The sequence below is a fragment of the Budorcas taxicolor genome, chromosome 2 (assembly GCF_023091745.1).
Source record: "Budorcas taxicolor isolate Tak-1 chromosome 2, Takin1.1, whole genome shotgun sequence".
NCBI classification, from domain to species: domain Eukaryota; kingdom Metazoa; phylum Chordata; class Mammalia; order Artiodactyla; family Bovidae; genus Budorcas; species Budorcas taxicolor.
Window position 1 is genome coordinate 22881566 of NC_068911.1, and position 23545 is coordinate 22905110.

A 23545-nucleotide genomic window follows, 5' to 3' on the forward strand; every position below is an offset into this window, starting at 1 on the left:
CATGGGACAGATGGCTGCTTCTCCACAGAGCACCTGATGGGGCGTCTGGCCTTCATTCAGGGCCCACGATGCATAAAAGTACGTAACCAAACACCAGCCTCACTGAGCCCAACAAGATGCTCACACTCAGCAAGAGCCCAGGGGCCACCACCGCCGCCAGTGACACGGTCACTCACTCCCCAGGGGGCGCACACAGGCAGGAAAGCGGGAACACGGGATAAACTGTCCCCAGAACCTAACCTCTCTCCTTGTAGCACTACCAAGTGGCTACAACTCAATCTGAAAGAAAGGGGATGTGAGACGACGAGGCCACAGGTGACACTTCCGGGCACTGGGGCTTCTCTCCCAGGAGCCCACTGAGGCCAGTGCCCGCGCCGCCCAGAGACCCCAGCTCACCCTTAGGCCGTAGTAGTGCAGGTGGACCCAGGGCTCCTCGGCATGCTTCTTCTGCAGGAACTCGTAGGACTGCACGCGGCGCTGGCGGGCCTGCTCCGACTCAGGCCGGGAGAACCGCACCTGGGGTGGGGGCCAGGACCTCAGGCCTGGGGCCTTCCCAGGCTGTCGTCCAGGGCCCACCCGGACGCCAGAGAACCTAGCATCTGGGGCATTTCCCACTCCCAGACACCTCATGCCCGGCAGATTAGCCCTCCAGGTAGTCCAGCAAGAAGGTTCTAAGAGATGGACTCTTTCTGTTTCACCCCCAGAGCCCATGCTCCACGCAGACCCGCCCACCCTTGCTGCCTCCAGACAGCCGAGTACAAAGCTGGCTCTGCTGCCTCCCGGCGCGCTCTCGGGGCCTGGGCTCACCGTGATCTGCTTCACATCTTCCTCTGCCTCGTCCTGGGAAGAGTCTCCCGCTGCAAAAGAAAAGGCCCTGCTCGCAGCTTCTGCACAGGCTCTCCACCCCACCCACCAGGCAGGTCTCAAGCAGTAGTGTCTGAATTCTCCTCCTAGACAGAGGTAGCTGCCTAAGTCAGTGGTTTTCAATTTCCCCAGGAGACTCTTGGAAATTCAGAGACATTTTTGGTGGTCAAAATCGTGGGGGCGGGTGCTACCGGCATCAGAGGGTAAAGGCCTGGGATGCTGCTAAGGATCCTGTAATCCAGCCCTTTAGTACTTTTCCCACAACCGACCTCACCCGCTAACATGTACAGAGAGATTCAGGGCTGGGGCTCCCGAGCTCACCCTCATTGGCTGCCTCCCTCTCACGGTGCTTGGCGTCTGCCTTATCCAGGTAGGAGAAGCTGGGCCGCAGCTGCAGGATGCCATGTAAAGGTGTCAGGTGGAGCTCACCTGGCAGAGGAAGAAGGGCTTGGACCTGACGCTAGGAGCTGAGGCTGACCCACCCAGCTTGGCTCACGGGAGTCACCAGGGGCCCCAGATTCTCTGAAAGGCCTCAGCTCACTGAGGCCTCAGCCCAACTGCCTCCCGCCTCTGCTCTAGCCCCCAGTCCTAGAGCCTTGGGATCATCAAGCTGACAGCCATTCGCAACCCAATCTGGCTGTGCTGGACACAACAAGCACATAAACCAGATCAAGACATGAACCCAGACTCTTGCTCAAAGCTGCTTTCTTAAGGCTTACCTGCAAACCCTCCTCCACCAACATTCAAGGGCCTCTCGACCCCGGCCCCCACTCCCCTCCCTGCAAACTGCTTGTTCTGGCCCCAGTGGTGACTCAGCAAACACGCCCCACTCTCCCTGGCCCCCACCCAGGCCTCTGCCACAGCAACTTCACTGCCTCCCTAACCCCACATCCTCCAACCTGTCTCCCTGTCAAGTCCCACCCATCCTATTAAGAAGCTGGCTAGTGCAGGGACTCTGGTGGCATAGTCGATCAAGTTCCACCTGCCAATGCGGAGGTAACAGGTTCGCTCCCTGGTCTGGGAAGATCCCACATGCCGCGGAGCAGCTAAGCCCGTGAGACACGACTACTGAGTCTGCGCTCTAGAGCCTGAGCTCTAAAGAAGCTACTGTAATGAGAAGGCCGTGTGCTGCAAGTAGGGAAAAGCCCGAGCAGCAACAAAGACCCAGCGCAGCTCACAAATAAAAAACAAAAGGAAAAAAAACAACTGGCTCCTACAAGCGGGCTGGAGAGAGGCCTGGCGGAGCCGGGTAGAAGAGTGCCTACATGCCTCTGACACAGATCCTAACTTTTCCTTGGGCCTCAGACCTGTGCACTGGGAGGCAGTGCAAAGATAATCAGTTTCAATCAAGTCAATGTAGGCTTGAATGAAATCAGACAGACACGAGGCTCTATGGAGGTTCTCTGCAACCCCAGAGGGAGCAGAGTACTCGAGATGAGGAGTAAACACGTGACTAGGGAGAGGAAGGAACGTGGCTTTAAAGACTTCCCTGGCATCCCAGTGGTTAAGACTCCATGTTCCCAAGGCGGGGGTGCTGGGTTCGATCCCTAGTAGGGGAACTAGCTCCCACATGCTGCATACAACTAAGACCCAGCACAGCCAAATAAATTTTTTTATTATATCCTTGAGATATGAGTTCAAATCAGAAGAGTATAGCTATTTGATATTACTTTTATTCTATCCCACTTTATCACCTAAGTGTTCAAATTTCTTTATTGCTTTATAAACTCTAAATACTTATAGTAAGCCTGTACTTTTTAACAGCTTTACTGAGATGATTCACATAACATATAATTCACCCATTTCAAGCATACAATTCAATGTATTTTAATATATTCACAAACCAATGCATCCAGTAACACAATCAACTTTAGACCATTTCATCACCCCAAAAAGAAACCCCATGTTCCCATTCCACTCTCCTCCCAGCCCCTGGGAACCAATAATCTACCGACACTTTCTGTCTCCATGGGTTTGCCTGTCCTGAACATTTCATACGCCATGGAATCATGTAATGTGTGGTCCTTTGTGCCTGGCTTCCTTCATTTAGCTTAATGTTTTCAAGGCTCACGCATGTTGGCGCACATATCAGTACTTCTTTCCTTATTATGGTTAAATAATATTCACATGTATGGCTATACCATATTTTGTAATTCATGCATCAGCTGATGGACATGTGGATGATTTCCACTTTTCTCTATCATGGATAATGCTTCTGTGAACACCTATGTACAAGTTTTTGTGTGGTGATGTTTCATTTCTCTTGCATAGATGTTTTCTAGGAATGGAACTGTTGGGTCATAAATACCTTGTATTTAAGACAAAATTCTACTCCTGCCTCAAAGGTCATGCTGTGTGTGTGTCTGTGTCCCAGGAGGATGATGACCTCAGAGCCCCACCCCTTCAGGTTTGGCAGTATCTGTAAAAGTCCTTGGAGGTGGCAAACCCCAGTCCCCTGACAGCCTGGCCTCCGTGGGTGAGAGGGCAACAGGCAGGAAGGCCAGGGGTCTCCAGACGGAGGAAACAGGCTGCAAGCGTCGGATGTTTTTTCTCTCTCTCTTAAGCGGCAGGAGGAAATAAACTTCAAGTGTAAGGGTTTTTTCCCTTCTCTATACAGATTTAAAAGGAGGTTTCTCTTAAAATTCTGTGTTGCCGTAATGACACCTGGTTTCACCTGAACTCTTCTCAAACCTTGAGCTAACCAACGCGTTTTTCTTAAGGAAATGTTTTTCTTAAACCATGTTAATGAACTATGTATTTACCCTAGATTCTGTCTTTATTCAAGATGGTCCACATTAAGACTCAGAACGGGTAAGGGTTACTCATACATGTTCTGCCAATCTGTGTTAACGAAACTACATATTTACTTGGAAACCTATCTTTCTTCAAGATTCATGTCAATGTTTTATGGCCCGGGATGACTTACCTTGTGCCCATGTTATCTCAAAATGCATGTTGTGGGTAAGGGGCTTGGTGCCAGTCTCTGAGTTTTGAGACATTCCCTTTCTCTAATTAGCAGCCTGTAGCTATATAAGAGAAGGCAATGGCAACCCACTCCAGTGTTCTTGCCTGGAGAATCTCAGGGACGGGAGAGCCTGGTAAGCTGCTGTCTATGGGGTCGCACAGAGTCGGACACGACTGAAGCGACTTAGCAGCAGCTTAGCAGCTATATACCATCCGGCCAAAGACTAGCAGGGGTACACTCTTTCTGCCCCCTTCTGATGTCTATGTCAGAAGCTTTCTCTCCCTTTTATACTTTAATAAAATTTTATTACACAAAAGCTCTGAGCAGTCAAGCCTGTCACTGACCCCGGATTGAATTCCTCTCCTCCAGAGGCCAGGAATCCCAGCGTCTTTCACGGCTCAGCAACAACCTTTCTGATGAAGCCTTCAGGGTGTCCTCTCCTGGCCCCAGCCCTCATCCTGCTTCCCTCCCACCCTCTCAGCCCTCGCGGCAGCCCAGAGTGGGTACCTTGCCTGTAGAGCGCAGCAGCATAACGGGACGTGTTACTGGTGGTCTGGGAAGAGCAGAACGTCTGCTTGTCCATCAGCTTCCTGGAAGCACAGGGAGAACGAGGGTCAAGCGGAAGGAAGCTCAGGCCTGGGCCTGGAGGCACAGCCCCCTCCACCCCGACACCTGAACTCCAACAGCCAGAGACCAAGGCCGCACGTGCCGCAGGAGGGGCGCTGGGATGAGGAAACTCAACTGTGGCCCAAGAGACACACAGTGGATGGGAGCTCCCTCTCCCATCAAGGGGCCAGCTTTCCTCTCGGCCCAGTTAGAACTTGGTCAGAGGAGCCATCTCAGGAGGGAAGACTATTTCCCTGGGGATGAGCCCATGCCAGGCCCAGTCATGCAGAGATGAGCCGCTGGTGGGGAGCCCAGCTGTGGGGCACAAGGCCTCGGTGTCGCTGAGGGCCGTGGAAGGCTCATATTTGAAGAAAGCGAAGCTCGGCACCCTTAGGGCCCAGGGCACTCACGAGGAATACGTGTTGGTCTCGTCAGTGCAGGCCCCATCCACATTCAGCGCAATCTGCTCCCCTTTGCTGCGGCAATAGTTGGGATTCAGCGTGTCGATGGCCATCTCAAGCTCTACCTGGAGGCACCAAGCACCCCCACCAGCTATGGGGACCCCGAGGCACAGCGCTCAGGGGATCCCCCAACCCCACCACACCCATCTCCTAACCTCAGTCTCTGCCAGAAGCAGGACTGACACCATCCCTCCCCGAAGGCCCCTGGACTTCAGTCCACACAAAGGCTACAGACCCAAATTCCAAGAGAAGGGCCTGAGTGCTTTTTTTGGAAGGGGTTCATGTAGTTTTGCTTGCCGCCACATTCCACTCCCCAAAGTCTACATTAAGTACCCACATTTAAAAATCAAGAGCTTTTCTCTTTTCCTTATTTCCAACTTCCTTTCAAATGTCAGCAGAATTGGCAATGCTGGTGTAGCTTTTTACATGACAACAGAGCTTAGAGCTGTAGCTGCCTGAGGACAGGCCGGTCTCCTGGCCCCTGTCACCCCAGCGCTGAGAGTCTTGAGATTCCCCATACCGGGCCCTCTTCACACTGGCCCTGTCCTGTGACCTTGAGTCCACCCCATCCCGTGTTCTAATTCAACTCAGGCCTTCCTCCTGCCTGGCCTCTCTGGAGCTGCCCACCTCCTTTCTTTCTGGAAGTTTCCTTCTGCAGCTCTCAAGGCCCTGCAAGTTGCTGGTTTTCTTCTTTACTCTCCAATCACTCCTCTGGGCTTCTTTCAGCTCCCACTCTATCACCTCTCCCGTCCCTCCACCTCCACCCAGGAGGCCAATCCCACCTTCTGCTGCTTGGGCTTGATCTTGGCTGAGAGGTGCGGAATGTCATCATACGTCATCGAGGCTGGACGCACTGGGTACTGGGGAAGGGAACGGAGCCGTCAGTCCACCCTGCCCAGAGCTGGGCTCTAGAGGCGCTGGCCAAGAATCAATAGCTACTCTCCATTCCCGCCCCAGACTGGAGGCCCCCGCTGGTCTCCTGAATCCCGTCTCACTGGCTCTAGCTAGCCTCCTTCCAAAAAGCCACTTTCACACATCCGAGGGACACGCCCAAGCATTAGGAACCCCAACAGGCCCCAGCACGCATGGCCTATGGCCCCTAGGAACCCAGCATAATGCCATGGGAGTCAAGGGTAAGGGTCCACAGTCTTAACTGCTCATTTACAGGCCACCCAGGTGGAGAAGGACAAGTAAAATGAGACCACAGGAAGCAAAAAGGGAAAACAAAAACTGCTCGCTGCAGAAGCAACTGCCACAAAGGATGCTGTGGCCTACAAACCCTCTGCCCCTGCAGCCACTCCACCTACAGGGCACCCTAAGGGCATTCAGGAAGGAAAAACCAGGGTACCTGACAGTTAAGGCGCATAACAAAGGAGCGATCTCAAAGAGCGCTGGCTGTTCCCACTTCCCCCACACAGAGAAGCTGTTCGTTTGCAAAAACTCCTATCTACCCTCTCCTCCCTTATCTCTTCAAAATAGTCCTGCAGGGCTGAGAGGCTATCTCTGGGCTTTCCTCTTCAGTACATCTGCTGAACCAAATATAATTCTCATTCAACTGTTAGATTGTGCTTTTCTCCCAGTCAACAGATCTACAGGAATCACTATCCCATTCTCTCCCTTCTGCTGATGGGCGGTGGTGGTGGCGAGTTAGTCGCTAAGTCATGCCCAACGACCCCGTGGATGGTAGCCTGCTAGGCTCCTGTCATGGGATTCTCCAGGCAAGAATACTGGAGCGGGTTGCCATTTCCTTCACCAGGGGATCTTCCTAACTCTGGAATCGAACCCGGGTCTCCTGTGTTGCAGGCAGATTCTTTACAGGCTGCAGGCTGATGTGTGGGCTTTTCCATAAAGTTGGAAGGGAGCTGGTCTGCCAACTGACCTGCTCAGAGAGGCCTCTCTGGGCCCCCGTGTCAGCACGTATGAAGTTATTTTGCATCACACGAGTGTACTGCTCTCAAATCGCTTCTTTTGCCCTGAACAAAGAAGGCCGTGCTAACTTCCTTCCTCACAGACCCACTTTTCCTTTCTTTCTCCCATGCTGTACGTACACCACTCAGGGGACGGATGAGTCACGGTTTAGACTCATTCTCAAAAGACTGTGGCCAACACTGTGAGAAGCACAACAGCCTCCAGAAGGAGCCTGGCAGAGGCGTGGCACTGCGTAAAGTAAATGCTCCTTCGGAGGCCATCTGAGACCAGTTAGTTATATTCTAGCCCAGGGAGATGGCTGTTCCCTAAAAGCTCTCTTAAATAGCAACAGAGTGACTCCTCTCTGCTTCCTGGGCTGGAGCTCAGGTCCAGGAGCAGCCCGCAGCACAACTGGTCTGGACTGGGCCTGGAGCTGGGACAGACTCGCCCAAGACAGCCCAGGAGGGCCCATGGTCTGCGAAAATCCAGGGCAGCCCTGTGACCTCCTGACCGCTGGGAAGGGTGGTAGGGAAGGGAGTGGATCCGGAATCAGACTCCTCAGCCTGCCACTTGCTCCTCGTGTGCTCAGGCAAGCTCCTTGCCTCCCAGGACCACTAGGAACAGGGAATGAGGCAAATGAAGCCAAGGCCCAGCACGGGGCTGGCGCACCATGAACTGTTACCACCAGGTCCATCACTCTGCACTCAGTCGAGGAAGCAAGAACAGAAGGCCCCGAATAACAGCCTCCAGCCCCACGGGCCCAACCCCAGGTCTCTTCCCAGCACACCGGCACGTGCCAGAGGGGAGCTGCCGCCCTGTCCCAGGCCCCTTGTTCGAGTTCCTAGCCTCCCTGGGCCTTTTTCTCACATGCAACATGCGGATGAAAATACTGGGTTGGCCAAAAAGTTCGTTTGGGTTTTTTCATAGACCTTATGGGGAAAACCCAAACGAATTTTTTGACCAACCCAATACTTAACAATCTTATTGCTGGGAATATAAATTTCCTCAAAATATTAAAGATAGCTTCCATAGGTCCCAGCAATTTCAAGACAAATGAAAACCTCTCTACACAAACACCTGGGACAGGAATGTTTATAGCAGCATTATGCATGATAGCCAAAACATGACAACCCAGATACTCATCAGCTGATGCATGGAGAGATAAAATGTGGTATACATGTCCATACAATGGAGGATGTTCATCCATAAAAAGAAATGAGGTACTCATACACATTATAACAAGAGAGAATCTTGAAAATATCTTGCTAAACAAAGGAGCCAGGCACAAAGGCCACATATTACATGACTCCATCTATATGAAATGTCCAGAAAAGGCAAATCTATAGACAGAAAATAGGTTAATGGTTGCCTAGGACTGGGAGGATGGGACAACAAACACTTCCTAAAATAGACTGGTGTGGTGGTACAACTCTGTGAACAGACTAAAATTCACTGCATTTACACTCAAATGGGGGAAGTGCATGGGTGTGAATCAGATCTCAGGAAAGCTGTTATTAAATTACAGTAATAATAACCACTACAGGCTACTGTGGGATGAGATGAGTTAACATATGTCAAGTGCCCTGAATGATTCCTGCAGACAGTCTAGGGTTACAAGGAGGAGAGACCAGGATTAAACTATTGGCCCAGGGACTTCCCTGGTGGTCCAGCGGTTAAGACTCTACATTTCCAGTACAGGGGGCCCAGGGTTCGATCCCTGGTCTGGGAACTAGATCCCCATTCCCCAACTAAGACCTGGCACAAGCAAATAAAAAACTACCAGCCCAGCAAAGAGGGGAGGGGTTGGCTGATGCGGCCCTGGAGTCTCAACTACAGCGGCAGCCATCATTTGTGGTGCTAATGTTGTACCAGGCAGCAGTGTAAGCACTTTAATATGGACACACTTGATTCCCATGAGGACCCTATCAGGCAGGTATTATTTATCACCACCATACAATTGAAGAAACTGAGGCACAGACATTTTTTTTAAGGAACTTTCCCAAGGACTCACAACCAAGCAGGCTGTCCCCAGGGCCCAAGCTTCATCCAATACACTGTTCTCTTAAGGCTGTCTTGGTTTTCCCATCTTTGAAATTAGAGACTACTACTGGCCCATCCATGAAACCAAAGAGACTGTCTTAGCACACCCTCTGTGCCAAGAATTCTAAGCAACTGGAGGTTTCACATTGTTCCTTATCTATCACTTACTGTGTCTCCCCTCTTACCTTTATGTTTCATAATTACCTGAAACAGATAGAGCTTCTCTGCCAGACTTTTGGCCAAGTACACGTCGATCTGGGAACAAGAGAAGAAGACTTAACCGGGAGGCAGAACTCAATGCCCAACCTGCCTGGGCACATGCTTGCTCCTCAGATTTCAGGGCTAGTGGCCCTGAGGCAGTCTGGGGGAAGAAGAAATTGCTCAACTGATGCTAAAAACAAAGGGAACCACATCTCCAACCTGGGTATGTCCTCCGCCCAGGTCACTATACCCCAATAAGAATGTATTCCCTGAGGGTGCCGAGATCAGATGCATGCTAGAGGGACCAATGAAATGCTCTTCTGATGAGGAAGGGGCAGGGGAGGGCCTCCTCCCTGTGCCCTCCACCTCCTGTCCTGGGTGGGCCTGTCTTACGGTGGTCTGACTGGCCCTACTTTCTTTTCAACCCTCACTGCCCCTGCCGCACATAGTTTCCCTTCCTGCTTCCTAGCTCTTCCTATGAACCATGGCCTCTCCCACCTCCAGGCCTTAAGGATGAGAGAAGGCTCATCAGGCACGGGGAGGCACATGTGGAGGAAACAGCATGTGCAAAGGCCCAGTGGCTCCAGGATGTGTCTCTGTCTGGGCCGACTCTGGAACCACCCCTTCCTTACCAGTCTTATAGACCCTAAGCTTCCCACGGGAGGGAGCACGGCCTGGCTCACTGCTGTCATAGCCCCCAGCACACAATGGATTCAGCAAACATCTGCTAAAGGACCGAATCTGGGTAAGCCCATGCATTCAACAGTCGCTGAGTATCAGTTGCCAGGCACTGAACTTGGCTTTGCAGACACAGTGGTGAACAGAACAAAATCCCTGCCCTGAAGAGGCTTACACTCTAGCAGAAGACTTATGTGTAGGGGCTGAGAAGTGCTGTGCCCAAAGGCAAGGCATGGGCAAAGTAAAGGGCTAGGGAGGGCGTGCACGAGAATGTCACGTGAAGCAGGCTGGTCAGGGAATCCTCTCTGACAAGGTGATGCTGGATCAGACACCTAAAGGAAGTGAGGGGGTCAGCCAGGCAGGTACGTGGAAGAGGGTCTCAGGTAGAGAGGAAGCCAACAGGTCCTCGGCTGGCCTGAGGATGGACGCAAGGGACCCCGCCCTGGCAGTTACCTCCTGTACGACTGGGTCATCCTCTTCATTGGCCATACTAGGGGGGAGCCAGCCACGTGGTCCTTGGACTTGATCTGCAAGGAGAGCAAAAGGCCTGTCAGTCATTCAACCAACACACCTGGACACCCATTCTGTAACCAGTCCCGCTCTGGGACGAAGAAGCCTGAGGCAATCAGAAACAGATCTTATTCCTATATCTCTCATGGAGTCAAAAGTGGATAGCCCACATCATTTTTGCTGATATACCCCATCAATCAAAACAATAAAAAGTAACAACAACAACAACAAAAAAAAAAGCAGGCAGAAACCACGAAGCAGTGGGTACAAACAGGTGGACCCAAGACATCACATGCGAATTACACCCACAGGAAAGGGTAAATGACTAGCCTGGGGGGTTTTCTGACCACTGACAAAGAAGAATTCACCACCAGGCAGGAGGATGGTGGCTGGCTGGTTCACAGCCACCAAGAAAACACTTGGAAAGTGATCGGGTGCCGTGGGGAACCTTTAGAGGAGAGCCTGATGTGCAGCAGGAAGAGCAGACAGTCCCAAGGCCTGGATCCCAGGGTGACTCCGTCTCTGATAGCTGATTTTCAAGCTGACTTTAAACCCAACCCCAAGTGAGATGACCTCCTTTCTGTGATTTTCTGTGTGTGCGTGTATATGTCTAAAATTGACCCTCTTCACAAACGTACTCTTCTCTCACCTGTCCCCGTTTAATCACAAAGAGACTGGAACTCAGACACTATTTTGTGTTTTACCAAAGCCACACAGGAAGCAAGAGGACCAAGATGACATCAACACCACCCAACTTCAGGTCTCAGTTATAGTTTGGGGAGTTTGGGGGAGGGAAAGGGAGTTTGGGCTGGGTCTTGAAGGACAGAAGGATTTGGACACGCCAGGAGAGCAGAGGGGAAGAGGGACTCCCGGCAACAGGAAGCACTTCAGATACCTGGAGGAGAGAAGGCAGGTCTCCGTGGTGGAGGGTGAGTGCAGTGTCCCTCAGTATCAGTTGGGGAAAGGGTAGGGGCTGGGGTGGGGGGGAATACAGGGGAACATCTTACAGAAGACGGCACAGCACCTGGACATAACCTACGCATATCTTAACTTTAAATCATCTCTGTGCTCACTCCCTCAGTCGTGTCCGACTCTGAGACCCCATGGACTGCAGCCCACCAGGCTCCTCTGTCTATGGGGATTCTCCAGGCAGGAATATAGGAGTGGGTTGCCGTGCCCTCCTCCAGGGGATCCTCCCAATCCAGGGACTGAACCCAGGTCTCCTGCCTGGCCAGCGCACTCTTTATCAGCTGAGCCACCAGGGAAGCTCTAAATCACCTCTAGGTTACTTATAATACCTAATTCAATGTAAATGTTATGTAAAAAGTCATAAATACAATGCAAATATTATGTAAATAGTTGCCAGGGGCAAGGCAAATGTAGTTTCTGAGGTTAGCTGAATCCAGGAACATGGAGGTCTGACTATAATTCACCTTCATATTCCTAAAGGAAGGATATGCTCAGTTTTAAAAGGCATCTAGGCAGACTGTCCTGGTGGTCCAATGGTTAGGAAACTGCCCGCTAAGGCAGGGTACATGGGTTCCATCCCTGTTCTGGGTACTAAGGTCCACGTGCCAAGAGGCAACTGAGCCCACGCACCACACCTACTGAGCCCGACACCGAAGCCGACACACCCTAGAGCTGGTGCTCTGCAAGAGAGGCCTCGCCTGGGCACTGCAACCAGAAAGCAGCTTCTAGTAGCCACAACTAGACAAAGCCCGCAGGCAGCAACAAAGACCTAGGGTAGACCAAAATAAATAAATAAGGCACCTGGGCAGCCTTTGATCTCAGCCCTTCCCAGACCTCTTTCTTTTGGTAAAAGTGAAGTCGCTCAGTCATGTCCAACTCTTTGCGACCCCATGGACTGCAGCCTACCAGGCTCCTCTGTCCATGGGATTTTTCCAGGCAATAGTACTGGAGTGGGTTGTCATTTCCTTCTCCAGAGGATCTTCCCAACCCAGGGATCAAACCAGCTCAATTTTTGTCTAATCTACTTAACACTGGAATGGTTTAATATTTGAAAGAGCATACATACTCTCACCACAGGATTCAATGGCATCTAGGCCCTGTCCTAGCCACCATGCAAAGTCATATTTATTCCAGATACACATTCCAGACACTAACAAGGCTCAGGCCGAAGCACTGGCATCATCCTCGATGTTCCTCCTCCTCTCATCCCACACCAGCAAATCCTGTAAGCTCCACCTTCAAAGTATGCCAAGCATCTGGGCACTCCCACTGCCACCTCCAGCTCCTGCCCACCTTAGAGCAGCAGCCTCCTAACTGGCCTCCCTGCTTCCACCTTGAACCCACAGCTAGCGATCACATCACTCCTCCCCCTTAACAGTCTCCCCATATCACCAGAAATAAAAGCCAACATCGTTTCCATCCCATGCGAGGCCCTAAACAACCCCTCCCCGACCCTCTTCCTTTCAGACCTCATCTTCCACAGGCCTCCCCCTCTTCCCCAACCCCGCTCTGGGTCTCTGTCACTGCTCCCCTGGCCCCCATAACCCCACAGCGCCCTCCTTCACCTCTTTCAAGTTTTTGCTTAGACTCTGCCTTGTGGCTGAGGCTTTCCCTACCCACCCAGTTAAAACCACAATACCCCCCCAGCGAGTTCCTTCTCCACAGCACGTATCACCAGGCGACAGTTTACAGCTTCGTGTTTACCATCCACCCCCACTGCCACTCAGTGGTAAACTAGACGAAGGCAGAGATTTTCATCTAGTGTGTCCCTTGTGGTACCCCCAGGACAGCAATGAGAGGTCAAATTGCCAACATTCGTTGGATAATAGAGAAAGCAAGGGAATTCCAGAAAAACATCTACTACTGGTTTATTAACTATGCTAAAGCCTTTGATTGTGTGGATCGCAACAAACTGTGGAAAATTCTTAGTGACGGAAATACCAGACCACCTTACCTGTCTCCTGAAAAGCCTGTATGCAGAACAAGAAGCAACAGTTAGAACCTCAAAAGGAACAACTGACTCGTTCAAAACTGGGAAAGGAGTACGTCAAGGCTGTATATTGTCACTCTGTTTATTTAACTTCTATGCAGAGTACATCATACAAAATGCCAGGCTGGATGAATCACAAGCTGGAATCAAGACTGCAGGCAGAAATAGTTCAGCTTCAGATATGCAGATGATACCACTCTAATGGCAGAAAGTGAAAAGGAACAAACGACCTTCTTTCTTTATGAGGGTGAAAGAGTGAAAAAGTTGGCTTAAAACTCAATATTCAAAAACAGATCACAGCATCTTGTCCCAACACTTCCTGGCAAATACAAGGTGAAAAAGTGGAAGCAGTGAGATTTTCTTTTCTTGGGCTCCAAAATCACCACAAATGGTGACTGCAGCCATGAAATTCAAAGACCCTTGCTCCTTGGAAGGAAAGTTATCATTCCCCCATTCAAAACTCTTCAACTGTCACATAGGATAAAATCCAAATTCCTTTCCATGGCCCCAAGGTCCCATATGATCTTGCTGGGCCTCTAACAAGCGAAGCCCCAGCCAGTCTCAGGAACTTTGCACATCATCTATTTTCCTCAGGTCTTTTCAAAAAAGGCTGGCTCCTTTTCACTAGATATCACCCATCCCACCCCCTCCAGGAACAGACAAGTTTCCCTGACCATTCACTTTAAAGGCCCCCACCCCTCACCCCGTTCCAGTCACTAACAAATCCCTGTTTTATTTCTTTCATGGTTCTTATCATAACTTGGAATTACCTAGCTGGTCTATTTGCTTATGTGTTGTCTGTCTTCTGCACTAGAATGTATGCTCCATGAGCACCCTCTGTGCTTCAACCATAAAACAGAGATGATTTAATTTACTTTGTGGAGTTGATACGGGCATTATTATCTTTTTAAAAATTCATGCTGTTCTCCCAATATCTAGAACAGTGAAGTAAACACTTAATATAGTACAAAGACTGAGTAAATGAGTGCATGAGATCAGGCAGTGACAGACCCTTTACCCAGTGATCCTAATTCAGCCCCATCCAGAGACTGGTGGCCTTACAGTTCGGGCCTCCTGGACACTTGAGGACAGGGGCGTGGTCTGCACTTCCAGGCCACCACCTCAAGGCAGCAGTGACCACCTTGACCTCAAGAGGGTTTCCTGTGACCACAAAGATACTCTATGGCAGCAGCTCCAAGCACTGGGCACAGAAAACATCCCCACCAGGGGACTGTTCAACAAAGGAAAGGGGACAAGGTAAAATCTAAGGGAGGGTCCAGAGCATAGAAGATGCCTGAAGGCCACAGCTGGATCACGCAGGAGTCTAACCTGTAGGCCAATCAGAAAAACAGAGGCCAACAGAAAAACAGTCTCCAGCTACTGGAAGGAGAGAGACAACACAAAACTGAATTAAGGGGTAAGGGGCCCAGGGTAAACAGTCTCAAAGTCTGGATTCTTATTGGCTGTGTGCCCCTTCGACAAGGCATCTCCCCTTTTTGAGTCACTTCAGTTTCCACCTCAATGCAAGGAGAGAGGTGGCCTAGAGGCAAAAAGAATTAATTCTTAACTCATAAGACCCTCCCTTCTCTAAGGACTTAATATATTCATCCTCATGTAATCTGTTCAATAGCTCTCTAAGTAAGGATGTATTGATACCATCCCCAATTAACAAAAGAGGAAACTCAAGTTCAGAGAGTAACTTACCCAAGGTCACAGTGCCAGAGAAAGGCAGAGCTAAGCCACAAACCTGGGTCTAGCTGATGTCAAATAGCCTTATTCTCATTCTTAACGACTATGCTGCGAGTTCCTTTAGTGGAAGGCAGGATGGCGTAGTGGGTAAAAGCCTGGACTCTGGAGTGAAACTGCACAGGTTCAAATCCCAGGTCTGCCCTCTGGTACCTCTACCCCGTCTAACATCGTTTGATCTTCACTATTTTCACCCCAAAAATGGGTATTAACAAAGGTACCGACCTCAGAAAAGTGTGAAGATTAAGAAGAGTAGAAACGTAATCCCTGGGAAGGTTTGTTACTTACTCGGCACAATGTTTTCTTCCAATATAAAAGGGCAGGAGACAGAGCCACGAAACAAACGCTACAACCTGGCGCTTCTCCCGTCTTACCCTATATTTAGCTCTCATCACAGCCCTAGGAGGCGGGGGAATCCTCTTATCCCCCATTCACAGATGAAGAAAACCGTGACAACTGCTTTAAGATCTCCTTTTTCTGCCCTCCAATGATTCTAAAGCTAACACAACAAAACGGCCTTTTTTATTTACTGGTTTACTTGACGTGCTTACTGACACCTCGTCTGATCAAATCTTCAGGGCCGGCCCCATCGGCCGCACGTCGCTGGCTCCCAATTAGCACTGAAGGGTGGCTGGAATAAATGAATGGAGAATTCCAGGCCTAGCCGGACTCGAGCTGATCCGGTTCGGCGGCGAGGAGGGGGCCCCGGACACCCTGCCCCTGCCCATCGGGGCGGGCCGCCTGCCCCGCGCCACACTGTCCAATGGGTTTCGCCTCCCTCGGGGGTGGTCAGGCCCCCTTCTCACGCCCACCACACAGCCACTGCCACGAGCCGCCACGCCGGCAGGACACCGGCTGCCTTCGGACAGGTGCTCCCACAGGAGGCCGGCCTGAGCCGGGTGGGGCAAGGCGGCGGGACCCTGAGTCACCGCCGGTAGCCTCGGCCTTGGCGTCACCGACTGCCAGGGCGAGGCGAGGTCGGAGCCTGTGGCCGGCCCGGGTCTCCTGGGGCAGGCTGCCCGTCCTTCCCGCGGGAGTCCTAAGAGGCCCCCGGCCCCTGGGCACCGCGCGGCGCGGGCCTCCCGGCCTACTCAGCAGCCCCGCCCAAGCCCACCTCTTGAGTACGGCCCGGCTCCAGCCCGGGTGGGTACTGCCAAGACGGCACTCACCTCTCCGCGGGGCCCGCACGCGGGCGCAGCAACGGCCCAGGTACCCGCGGGCTGCAGAAGCGGCAGTGGCCAGACTCTCCTCTCAGGCAGCGGCCATGTTGCCGGTGGAGAAACTCGGGCGGACACGTGGGGGGAGCGAGAGGGGCGGGCCCAAGCGCTTCCTTTTACCCACAATGCCCCGCCCCGGCGCGCGCGGACCCGCCCCCGCCGCCGCTCCATTCATACGGGCGGCCAGCCCTGGCCTGGCAGCAGGGGGCGCTGACGCAGTAGCAAAACAGCTGGCGAGGAGGTAGCAAGGGGCAAAAAACTCACTCTGGCAGCGGTGGGATTCGAACCCACGCCCCCGAAGAGACTGGAGCCTTAATCCAGCGCCTTAGACCGCTCGGCCACGCTACCCAGTTGTGAATGGGGCCTTCCAGAAAGCTATTTAATGCATTTACATGCAAGTACACTTAATTTCTGTTTGTTTGATATATGTTTTACTTCATCCCTATAGAACTATTTTAGAACGTATCGGCTACTAAAAATAAAATATTTTCTCCAGTAATTAGACCCACACTTCTTCCGAACAGATCTTAGAACAGTTTAAGAATCTGTTTTCTGAGTAGGACGTTTAACACGTTAAGCAGGTTAACCCACACCGGAATAAACGATGGATTTCGGCAGTAACCCGCACCAGGGCTTCCGAAAGCCAAACCCGTGGACTGGTGTAGGCAGTTTTCTCTAAAATTATGTGTTTTAATTTTTAGTTACACAGATAATATGTGAACTATTGCAAAATATGAAAACTTTGTAGATAAGGTACTAAGGTTCTTTTACCTTTGGTCTCTAAGTCCCTTCCTCAGAGGTAACCATTATACAGCTTAGTATACTGCATTTCCTTCTGGACCTTCTATTGTGAATTTATGTGAATATATATGGATATATTCATGTGGATAGATATATCCATAGAAATAGGTAGTTTGTTTTTATTGTTATGGATTTTACATAAATATAAATATTAATCATACTAGTAGTATTTATTGCTTTTGAACTGTGGTGTTGGAGAAGACTCTTGCGAGTCCCTTGGACTGCAAGGAGATCCAACCAGTCCATTCTGAAGGAGATCAGCCCTGGGCTTTCTTTGGAGGGAATGATGCTGAGGCTGAAACTCTAGTACTTTGGCCACCTCATGCGAAGAGTTGACTCATTGGAAAAGACTCTGATGCTGGGAGGGATTGGGGGCAGGAGGAAAAGGGGACGAGGATGAGATGGCTGGATGGCATCACTGACTCGATGGACGTGAGTCTGAGTGAACTCCGGGAGTTGGTGATGGACAGGGAGGCCTGGCGTGCTGCGATTCATGGGGTCGCAAAGAGTCCGACACGACTGAGCGACTGAACTGAACTGAACTGAACTGAGTATTTATTGCAACTGACTTTTTTCACCTATTTTTTTCTAGTATCTATCCATATTGATATATATTTAGATATTTTAAAATATGGAAAAAATGCAAAAAAAAAAATCATCCATATTCCCACTACATAATATCGTGGCATTTTACTTCCAGTTCTTTTCTTATGTATATGCTTTTCATTAAAAGTGTGAATGTGATCATTTTAAAAATCCATTAAAAATATAGTGTGTGATCTTGCTTTTTATTTACATAATCCTTACTACATTGTACCAATATTATTCTGCAACTTGCTTTTCTACTCCAATATTACACTTTTTATTTATTGTGATATATATGGATCTAATTTATTCCATGCTATGAATATGGACATTTAAGTGGTTTATATTAAGTCGTTATATTCAAGTTTCTAGTTAATATCCAGTTGGCACACACCCTGATATTTGGGCATTCCATATTCCTCTGTCTCTTCAATTCCTCCTTAATGCCTATTTCTTTCTCCATCTACCTTTAAAATAAGTATTGACATACAAAGATTTTCACTGTACTGGGAGAGTTTGTTACTTTTAAAGCAATCTTTAATAAATACAGAAGAAGCCATCTATCTCGGCCACGCATTGTGAGAGGATCAAAACCAAGTGAGGAATAGTCCTTGCAATCAATAGAAACATTGACCTGCTCATGGTGTTTTAGTACCAGGAGGAACTGTATTTGTTTGTGAGTTATGTGCTGGATTTTCCAAAAGGAAATATCCCTATGATGAAGAATAATTGCTGGAATCGCAGCAGCAACTGCCTAATTCTACTTTTCAAGTAATTGCCTGACCAGCCCAGAGAGTGGGTCTCTGGCGGTCACCTTCCCCCCAGTGTGGCCAGTGGGCTCTATGGTAAACACAGGACAGAGGTCAGACCAATCATGAGACATGGTGAGTTCCTGATTTGTTATTTTGACTGTACTAACTGTTGGGGTCAGTCTCTGAGACCCACTGACTGAACTAGGATTTGGGGTGGCCGGATTCTGTGAGATGGACTGGAGAAGAAGAGAAAGCCAGTGAATGGAAAAATAATGATAAAATGAGAGGAAGAGTAGAGAGTCACAGAGATTCTGATGGTTTTGCGGCTCCCAGCTTCAGACTTTTCCAGGGGCCAGTGGCATTTACATTCTTGCAGACATCCCTTTATCATTGGGCTCAAACAGAGGTAAAGATATTTCTGCCAGAACACTCTGCAGCAATTCATGTCAGTCCCTACCAATATTTACTAAACAAGATGCCCAACAGGAATGCCAGCTGATCCAGGAAGGCAGAGCCCAGGGCTTCCTTTGGGCGTTTCTTGCAGACCTCCGGTGCCATCACACAGCTGTCTTGTGACTGTCAGATGTGAAACTAATAAGCAGGAGAAGCAGAATGCTGCACCGGAACTCGGGACCCGCTGGGTCCCAGAAACTTTATGTAAGGGGAGAGAGGAAACGGCTAAACCCCCACTGTCCTTTGGCGTATCTGCTCTGTCCCTTGGCTAATGGGGCTGGTGGCCGGGACAGAGGGCAAGCACCACAGATGAAACATTGCCTCTGGCCCCCACCCCCAGTCTAGAAACTGTCAAGTAAAGGGTGTCTGTCTCTAGATCATAGCCGCTTCGGCTGGGGGCAGCGGGGATGGACATGGGGGCTTAGTCCTGGATCCCCTGCAGTCTTCACTCGCTTGCCCCTGCAAAAGGAAATTCATCCTAAACCCGGTCTGAGACCAAACCGTACTGCATGAGCCTCCTTCTGGAAAGAAATTAACATTCCCAATAAAATACTTAACCATTTTTCTTCTGAAATTTACTAGCGTTAAAATTTGTACTGGGAAACTAGTTTTCTACCCATCCACCAGTTGACTGTTTGCCAGTCAAGACAGCAGTGAACTTTAATGAAACATCCCTGCCCCGTCCTCCCAAATCTGACAATGATTATGTAACCATTTTCTTGTCCTGTAAAATGTCTCTACCAGAATAGAAGTCAGGAGAATGGTCACCCTTGTGTGAGTTGGGGTGGGATGTAATGCCAGAGGTCGGGGGGGGGGGGGGGGGGGTGCCGGGTGCGTGTCTCTGAGGGAGCTTTCTAGAGTGTTGGAAATGTTCTAAAATTCACCAAGCTCTACACTTAAGATTGTACACTTTACTCTATGTAGGTGGTACTGTAATAAAAGGTAAATTTTTAAAAATGTTCCTACCAAATGTGGATCTTTGAACTATCCTCCTGGAGGATTTACAGTCTTCCAGGAAGATTGTAATAAAATTTTAGTGGAGGCTTGCAACAAAACCATCTGAAAAGGTTTTGTGTTTTTTTTTTTTTTTTTTTTAACATTTCCCCCTACTCTTCAGGGCCATTTTCTTCTCCCTCCCTGAAGGGAATCCTCTCTCTGGGTGGAAATGTGTTGTTTTTGCCTTCCCAGAATCCTTCCCCCTCTCTTCTGTTTCCAATACTGATTTTCCTTTGAGGAAACACTCCTCCCCATGGCCTTTTTTTCCAGTTAATTTTTATTGGAGTGTAGTTGATTTACAATGTTGTGTTACTTTCTGCAGTACAGCAAAATGAATCAGTGATACATATATTCACTCCTTTTTAGATTCTTTTCCCTTATAGGTCATTACAGAGTATTGAGTAGAGTTCCCTGTGCCATACAGTAAGCTCTTATTAGTTACCTATTTTATAAATGGTAGTGTGTATCTGTCAATCCTGAGCTCCCAATGTATCCCTCCCCAGCACCTCCCTGTGGTCTTGAAGGAACTGTCAATCAAAGCACCAGGATCCAAATTAGGCCAATCAGATGCTTCATCCTGGAAATCTGAATCTGGATACTAGAGCCAATTTAGCTCACTAGTGGCCCAGGGAAGGAAACTTTTCGACTGTTACCTTCTGCTAGATCCCCACACTTGCCCTGGGACCTCCTTTCTGAGGCCTGATTAATTCCCCTTTACCTTCCAAAGTGTAAGTTACCTCTTTCTCAAAAAAAAAAAAAAAAAGCTTTGCTAATGTCGGTTGGTGTTAATTTCTATCACCTGCAACTAAGGATCCCCCAGTCACCTAGGCCTCCCCAAGAGGAACCCTGTTTTTGCAGAGGAGACACTTCAGTTGCGTGCAGGGTGATCAGAGCATTTCTGTCTAGAACAAATGCTTAATTAGAAGGAAAACTGGGACACAGGCATGAACTAGGACTCTCCTTGGCAGACTGGGACAGGCAGTCATCTTACACCTTGACCACTTAAAGGTCCACCCAAACTGAGAGACCTGGGAGAGGTTTCCTGTATTGAGTCAAGTTAAGCTGAGGACTCCACTACTGCTGACACCCTCCCTCCAATACCTTTAAGTTTCAGCTTTACAAACGCACTCCTGTGTCCCATGCTGGAGGTCATAGGAATAAGGCGGCAGCAGCAGCTGCAGGTGACATCATTTCTGCTGGAACTATGATGATATTTGATCTTCAAACCTCCAACTTTCCTTCCTGATGAATGGAAACATTCTTATCAAATGTTTTTGCTGTGTCATACCTTTAAGCCTCATTTTTCTCATCTGTAAAACGTTCACAGTAATACTGAAGTTGGTTGCAGGGTTAGAGGTGACTGTGTATGCCTAGCCCAATGTCTGACAGGCCATCTATCATTATTTCTAAGACACGTTTTTATTTCACATTTTAATATCTTTAAAATTGGCCTGCATCTTATGATCCATGGCATACAGTTTATTTTCAGTGTTCTTTTTTTCTTATTAATACAGAAATTAATGGTGGGTCTTAAGATCAATGGTGTCTTAAGATTCAACAAAACATAGTAGTGGATGTTCAATACATAAATTATCATGATGAATTTTTAACTTAGAAAATTTAATTTAGCATTTTTAGCTTAGTTAGTAAACATTTTAAATTCTTACTTTGAACTCTGCATGCCATCCGTCTCCAGAGAGGAAACAGGGCTAATGCCTCCTGCAAATTTCTCTTGTGGTTTCTCTTCACTGGACATGGTGGGAAGGGAGTTTTGGAAAATGCAGTTTAGTTAAGCCCAGTTGACATCTAGTAACCACCATAGGCCATTCCTGAAAGCCTACTGAATGCTGGCTCTGTGTGTCTGTGTTAGTTGCTTAGTCGTGTCCGACTCTTTGCATCCCCATAGACTGTAGCCCACCAGGCCCCTCTGTCCCTGGGATTCTCCAGGCAAGAACACTGGAGTGGGTTGCCATTTCCTTCTCCAAAAGGAACTACAGAAAGAAAGGAAGTGAAGTTGCTCAGTTGTGTCCGACTCTTTGCGACCCCATGGACTGTAGCCTACCAGGCTCCTCCATCCATGGAATTTTCCAGGCAAGAGTACTGGAGTGGGTTGCCATTTCCTTCTCCGTGGGGGCTCTAGCCTATGTGATCAGGCATTAGAGATGGAAGTCAACATAACTGATAGATTGAATCAATTTTCTAACAGCCTACGAAGAAGAAGAGACATAAAATGCAACGGAAGCTGTGTTACTCCATAAATATCACAGCATCAGAACACCTGAAAACCTTCATGGAACTTTAGACTATACACCATTCCCATCTGGACAAGCTACAATGAAGCAAACATCAAATTTACTGAAGGAAAGATAGCTTGCTTGATGCTATGTAAGATTCAAGGTAGTATAAAACATGGCCTTTCTCATGACTGATCTTACCATTTCACTGAGGAGCTAAGACACATGCTAGTGAAAAATTAAATGCCGAAAAATAAATTTAAAGAAATTTTAAATTCTTCAGTTTAGTTCAATTCAGTCACTCAGTCGTGTCCAACTCTTTGCGACTCCATGAACTGCAGCACTCCAGGCCTCCCTGTCCATCACCAACTCCCGGAGTTTACTCAAACTCATGTCCATTGAGTCGGTGATGCCATCCAACCATCTCATCCACTGTCGTCCCCTTCTCCTCCTGCCCTCAATCTTTCCCAGCATCAGGGTCTTTTCAAATGAGTCAGCTCTTTGCATCAGGTAGCCAAAGTATTGGAGTTTCAGCTTCAACATCAGTCCTTCCAATGAACACTCAGGACTGATCTCCTTTAGGATGGACTGGTTGGATCTCCTTGCAGTCCAAGGGACTCTCAAGAGTCTTCTCCAACACCACAGTTCAAAACATCAATTCTTCAGCACTCAGCTTTCATTATAGTCCAACTCTCACATCCATACATGACTACTGGAAAAACCATAGCTTTGACTAGACGGACCTTTGTTGGCAAAGTAATGTCTCTGCTTTTTAATATGCTATCTAGGTTGGTCATAACTTTCCTTCCAAGGAGCAAGCATCTTTTAATTTCATGGCATAAATTTCATGATGATTTTATCAAAGTTGTACTTGTATATGATATTAATTCTATAAGGCATGTTATCAAAATGAATAGTATGCCTACCCCTTCCACTCCAGGCAACCACTCTCAACTTTTAGCTGATTCTTGTGGTGTTTATCTCCATATGTCTAAACGACGTACTTGTATTGCTGCTTTCTTTTTTTCTGTTTTAGGCATTTCCTATTGACTTCCTGCTAAGGAAGATAAGAATTTAACCTTAATCACCTGACTTCTGCCATCACAAACACCTCAACCCTCCTGAAAGAACCATACTACACTTTCATTTGAACAATAATCAGTACATGCTACTCACTAAGCTTAAGCTTAACTATGTTCTCAACTATGATTATTTTTCCTCTTCTGGAAAATATTGTTTATCTTATTCTTTACTTAATAACTGCCTTTCAAAAAATTTACCTTTCTATGAATTCATTCATAACTCAACTTCAAACTGTCCATCCTTGACACAGAATCAAGAGTTGCTCTATTGCTTCAAATTTTTGAAGACATTTCTCCCACAGCCTCCTGAGAGATGCCCTAAACTCTGGCTCTTCACCCTCATGTAGGGACTGACTTTGCCCCATTCTTAGTCTGGAACCCATGCCTTCCTTATTTCCCCCACAGTGGCTCTCTTTTGATAGAACAACTCTTTCAGTGTCTTCTGGAGAAAGAGTACTCAAGAGATTACTTTTTTGCGGATTTACAC

The 23545-nt window shown here is 48.6% G+C and overlaps 1 protein-coding gene and 1 non-coding gene across 2 annotated transcripts in view; both read right to left on the minus strand.

The window, feature by feature from the left end:
• Positions 1-16227, minus strand: part of POLR3E (RNA polymerase III subunit E) — a 31307-nt gene extending 15080 nt beyond the window's left edge. The window contains exons 1-9 of the mRNA XM_052656866.1: positions 16108-16227; positions 10177-10250; positions 9049-9099; positions 5679-5756; positions 4846-4961; positions 4337-4419; positions 1186-1293; positions 808-857; positions 397-516 (exon numbers count right to left, since the gene is read on the minus strand). Of these exons, the coding sequence (XP_052512826.1) occupies positions 397-516; positions 808-857; positions 1186-1293; positions 4337-4419; positions 4846-4961; positions 5679-5756; positions 9049-9099; positions 10177-10212 (642 nt within the window). The 5' untranslated portion in view covers positions 10213-10250; positions 16108-16227. The remainder of the gene's footprint in view (positions 1-396; positions 517-807; positions 858-1185; positions 1294-4336; positions 4420-4845; positions 4962-5678; positions 5757-9048; positions 9100-10176; positions 10251-16107) is intronic.
• A 194-nt stretch (positions 16228-16421) lies between these two features.
• Positions 16422-16503, minus strand: TRNAL-AAG (transfer RNA leucine (anticodon AAG)). The gene has a single exon. It is a non-coding gene; the product is annotated as a tRNA-Leu (tRNA).
• Between the last annotated feature and the right edge of the window lie 7042 nt (positions 16504-23545).